This window comes from Triticum aestivum, chromosome 4B, assembly GCF_018294505.1.
Source record: "Triticum aestivum cultivar Chinese Spring chromosome 4B, IWGSC CS RefSeq v2.1, whole genome shotgun sequence".
Taxonomy (NCBI): domain Eukaryota; kingdom Viridiplantae; phylum Streptophyta; class Magnoliopsida; order Poales; family Poaceae; genus Triticum; species Triticum aestivum.
Window position 1 is genome coordinate 546,698,685 of NC_057804.1, and position 5,326 is coordinate 546,704,010.

At 45.3% G+C, this 5,326-nt stretch overlaps 1 protein-coding gene across 1 annotated transcript; it reads right to left on the reverse strand.

The window, feature by feature from the left end:
- Nucleotides 1-629: 629 nt before the first annotated feature.
- On the reverse strand, nt 630-4,288 carry LOC123095174 (F-box/LRR-repeat protein At3g26922). The gene is made up of 5 exons (XM_044516982.1): nt 3,289-4,288; nt 2,941-3,096; nt 2,655-2,856; nt 1,606-1,645; nt 630-1,050 (listed from the first exon to the last, which is right to left on the reverse strand). The coding sequence occupies exons 1-4, from the start codon at nt 4,189-4,191 to the stop codon at nt 1,614-1,616; spliced, it is 1,293 nt and encodes a 430-aa protein (XP_044372917.1). The 5' UTR covers nt 4,192-4,288; the 3' UTR covers nt 630-1,050; nt 1,606-1,613.
- Nucleotides 4,289-5,326: the final 1,038 nt, after the last annotated feature.

Here is a 5,326-nt window from a genome sequence, read left to right on the forward strand (position 1 = left end):
TGACTTTAGGTTGTTTGACATATGTTTCTGTTACACTTTGTTGAATAATTTAATAAAAATGAATGTGCATATTCAAGGATGCAAAGGCCGGGTAACCTCCTTTTTGAAAAGAAAAAGAAGTTATATTATGTTCACTGTCCATGTTGCAAAAGTGACACAGTTGCAAACTCCTGTGTTAAGAGGAGGACATCGTTGACCTCTGCATGGGGTGATGCATGTAACTATAATTATTAAAAATGCCGAATAAGTTGTACACTCCTGTGTGTTTCTGAGCATCTGGCAGATCATTCTCTGCATGTTGTTACAGCCAACCCTAACCCACCACCTATCTCGATATGCAACTGTTTGCGGACCGGACATGGAGTTTGTGAGATCGAGCTCACATGAGCTAGAGTAAACAGTAAAATCCAAAAAGAGCAAAAAAATCAAAAAAATTATGATTTCTTTTTGGCAATAAGCATTGATGTTTTCTACACACATGCATTTTTTTACAATGAAAACAAATTTGTGGAGGTGTTGGCATTTTTGGAGCATCAATTTTTTTTCTCACACCTCCACAGATTCCATCATGAAAAATTGCATGCGTGTAGAAAAAGCATCAATGTTTCTTGCAAAAAAGTTCACTATTTTTGTGGAATTTACTGTTCACTCAAGAACATGTGAGCTCAAGCTCACAATAACACTTAAGCCGATGTGGTTCTTAGCAACAAGCCAATGCGGCTGAACCTATGGTTGAGATTGGCGCATCATCCTTTCACAAGATGATAGCACAACAATTTTAGCCTGTTGATTAGAAACTCAGAAAAATTCTCAGCGCAAAAGTTTTCATGAACCAAGAAACATTCTTTAGCAGACGTACTCCTACTGCAATGATCTAGTATGGAGTACAAAACCACAGAGATACGGCTTTGGAACGATGACAAGCAGCTATGGAGAGCACGGGATTGCGGACGATGATGAGCATCTTGTTGAATGTGGCGAAGTACCTCTCCTCCTGTGGAGAGAATGTGGCTGACTAACTTATTGTCATAGGCCATCCCGACATTGTACCTAGACAAGCATATGCCACAGAGATCATAAGAAAGATCAGCAGAAGATAGACAGCTCTAGTTAACAACACGACGGTGATAAAAGAAATGTGCTCAAAGTGCATTTGAACGAGCAGCGCAACAGTAGTTTGAGAATTGCGACTAACATTTGGATCTGAAGGGCAAGTTTTGAGTACATTCCTCTTTTCTTGCACTGAGAACTCAGTTTGTTTTTCATCCGACCAGCGAGTTATTTTTTAAACTTTTATTATTATTATTTATATATATGCACATATTCTGTCAATATAAGAAGCAAACATAGTGAACATCTACGGCATATATTGCTGGATACCTGAATAGGGTTGCATTATAGAAGATCGTAGTAATAGTTAATCCAACTTAATCAAGACATTTAAAAAGTGCAAGCCGGCACATGAAATCGCTTGTCAAAGATATAATATGCTAAGTGGAATAACCATAAGATCCATACAGACACATCACAACCCCAAACTTGCTCCATGCATTTCTAAAGAATCAAAGGGAACCCAAGTCTAAGAAATACTTCAGATCATCATACCTCTAGTTTTAGCTGAAACTACTGCAAACAAAATGGAAACCTGCAAAGGTACGGAAAACACAGAATCAATTCTGAGAGAACCTACTACATACAAATGGGAATTTTGAATGCTTGGTCAGTAATATGGAAATATGTATATTTTCTTATAATAAGAGCTTCATTTGTAACATACTTCTTAATATCCAGATATTGTAAAGTGGGACTAAATGTTTTGGCTTCCTTTCTGGTTATTTGATATGTGAGATTGCACACAAGATGACTCACAAACAATTACAGAGGGCAACAATATGGAGTTAGAATTTGGCAAAATAATTGATATGTTTTTGTTATGAGATGTCAACTAAAAAGGGACAAAACAAGAGCAAGATAGTCACATTCTAGTTTGTACATTGATCTAAATGACAGCAAGCTCAATCAAAATGGGTGGATAGAGGTTAGCATTCGCCTATATGCTATCTACCCAGAATAATGGGGACCATTTATTTGCAATATGTCGATAAATTATAACTCCTATGTAATGCCAAATACATAATTGCAATTGCAGCTGCTTGATGTGTAATTGCTATCAACTAATTTGTGCATACAACGTAGTTTAATCCAAAATCCAAATTGATAGTACAGGTTTTTGGATATAATGAAGCCAGTTACAAACATGTACATCGTACATTGTTGTCTTTCACTTCATCAAATATGGGGAGCCTAAACATGTTTCTCCACATACATAATTTTTTTTTGTGTGCAAATATACATAAAAAATTCTTCACCAAAGAGCTAGCTATGGACAGGGGTGCGTGGAAGCTTGCTATCCATGTGCCAGAGCCATGAGTTGGTTGCGAGATCTTATGGGTTTCACCTCTAGCCTACGCCAACTTGTTTGGGACTAAAGGCTTTGTTGTTGTTGTTGTTGTTGTATACATAAAAAATTCTAACAATAATATTTATCTAATTAGTTTGGTTTTCTTCACTGCCTGATTTATAAAGCATAAATAAACATATTAACAAATGGAAGAGACACGAGGAGCATGAAGAGCGCCAGCAGTTTAACTTACATCCAGGTGCAGAAATTTTGCTAGTTTGTTGGACCCTAATTTGCTCAAGGCGTATACCGTAGGTAGTCAGTATCTTCAAAAGTCTGTGAACCTTACTATCAACATTTGCACATCTGATTTCAACGGTCTTAAGATAGTTGGATGCAACTGACAGTCCCAATGGTTTGTACATTCCTTCTGTTTCAGTCACATATGAAGGTCCCTAAGATAAAATATGAGGATCAATCAGGTATCGTGTATGGTCACTTTAATAACACAGGCAACTATCCATCTTAAGAATATATACCTTAAAAAGTTGAAGAGTAAGCCTTTCCAAAATCGGCGAGTGTTGGAGAAAACAAATCAGTGCATTGTGGTCGGCAGCCAAACACCGATCATTGAGTAACAAAGTCTTCAACTTGGTAAATGTAGGGCACCACTTCAAATCCCTATCGAAAAGAATCTAGGGAAACCGCAAAAGAGCCAGATCAAATTATAACCTTTTGGCCTTTGTAGTACAAAGTGCAATCTGGCTATGTGTGAAGTATGTCAAACTAATTGTGATTGTGACGATGGATGTGGTTGATGCATCAGAAATAATGAAACAGTAACCATATAGCATTAGGAATCAAGAGAGAAGTAGTTGCAAGCATACCAACTCAGAATCAGACGACAACTCCAAGTCCGTAGCTTCAGATAAACCTTTGAGGAAGATGCTGTTATTGCGGTCATATATAGGCCCATATTCAGGATCCCCATAATACCACCAACAATCTTCACAGATATCAGCACCACAATTATCAAATCGACCCTTCGAGCATCGATCACTACAATCATCGGTAAGCACAACAACAGCTCTCGCTAACCGCGGCAAGCTTTCAAGCAATGGAACCCTTCCTTGGCGGCATTCGATCAACTCAAGCGAAACGAGACTGGGTACAGAAATAAGGATGCGAGTGTACTCAGAGGTATAACAGCGGGTAATGCGCAGATGCTTCAAGGATGGAGACAACAGCTGTTTGACAAAAACATCACAAACATCCATACTCAGCTCCACCAGTGCCGGACAGCCTGAAAAATCAACAACGCTGTCTTTCACACCGACACCAACAAGCTCTAACTTGGTGAGGTGCTGGGAAACGAGATGCAGATCAGATAGTGGCGAGGGTTCCTGCCCAAACTCGACCACGCGAAGCCGGAGCATCCGTACATTGGGCACGACTTTCCAGATCCAGTTGCTCGCATGCTGCTCGTTAGCGGGCAATCGCATGAACCCGTCGGAATCGAAGTCGAAATCGCAGGAATCCAGAGGCGCGCATCTGCCGCCGTCGCCCCCGAATCTGAGGTGAAGGAGGTGGTCCACGAACTGGGCGAACCTGTCGGCGCTGCCCCACCCCTTGGCGCCGTTGAAGCGGAAGGCGGGCATGAACCTCCAGACGCCGAGCCAGCGCCGGGCGAGCACGCATGTCCGCACCACCTCTTGAGACGGCAGGAAGTGGAGCACTTGGTGGAGGACGTCATCCGGGAGGGCGCTGATGCGATCCACCCCGCTCGCCATGGACGAAGCTTCTAGCTCTGGAGCGGTGTTCCGTCGAACAGGTGGTGTGCGCCGCCGCTCAGGGAGCACACAAGGAGAAACGGCTACGAGAAAGGGGAATATCGAGTATTTAACCAAAAACTACCACAATTCATGGAAATGTGCCCAGAAACTACCACTTTACAAATTTGTGCCGGAAACTATCACTATTTGTCTAATCTTTGACTAAAAACTACCGTGTCTGTAAATCGGCGCATCTGTTCATTTTAAACACACTTATGACAGGCCTGGCCCACATGTAAGTGATGGCATCATCAGTCAACGCTGTTTGTACCCGCTGCTGCTCCCCGTTCCGCTGCACACCTCGCCGCCGCTCGTAGCGCCCGCCGCTGCCGCCGTGCCCAAGACCTCCTCCTCCGCGCGAAAGACCTCGGCTCCGGCGCCGTCCTAGCAGCAGACTGTCCTGGCGGCGGCGCGGCAGTAGACACCGGTCATTTACTGCCATGCGCTGAGGTCGATGCCGTAGCCGCCGCCCCCGCCGACGGCCGTGAAGCTCCCCGACTGGGATAGCATCTGCTTCAAGAAGTCGGCTAGGATGAACCCGTCAACGGCGCCGGCCGGCGCGCCTGCACCGCTGCCCTGGGTAGCTGCAGTAGACACCTCCATGGTGACGGGGGAGCCGGGGAGGGGGCCTTGGCGCCGCCCTTGCCACAGCCGTTGCGCCTGTTCTTGCGGCCGCCGCCGATGGGCACGTCGCGGAGCATGCCGCCCTTGGTCCAGTGCCGGCGAGCGCAGCAGCGGCGCGTGGCCCGCGTGGCCCGCGTGCCTGCCCCTGCCTCACCTCCACCACCACGATGCCGCCCGCCGCGCCGACGCTGTTGCCATCTCCAGTCCGCAACCAACGCCGGGGAGTGAAGAAGGCGGCCGTGGTGCCCGGTGGTGGTGTTACCCGGCTGCGGCATGCGAGCGAGCTCAGGGGGAGTGGTGTCTAGGAGCTCCCCTGCTTCCGTCCCATGCGCAAGAGGTGTTTGTTGAAATGCCAAAGAAAGAAAGGAGGGGAGGAAGAAGAAGGTTGGTGATGACGTGTGGGTCCCACCTGTCAGAAAGGCGTTTAGAAGAGGCGAATCGGGCACTTTCGCGACATGGTAGTTTTTAG

Bases quoted from the DNA above. Each gene is read 5' to 3' on its own strand.
- LOC123095174 (XM_044516982.1), bottom strand. From the start codon at position 4,191: ATGGCGAGCGGGGTGGATCGCATCAGCGCCCTCCCGGATGACGTCCTC. The intron at 3,097-3,288 runs GTATGCTTGCAA...CGGTTTCCCTAG, and splicing joins TGTCGTCTGATTCTGAGTTG to ATTCTTTTCGATAGGGATTT. The intron at 2,857-2,940 runs GTATATATTCTT...ATTTTATCTTAG, and splicing joins TTACTCTTCAACTTTTTAAG to GGACCTTCATATGTGACTGA.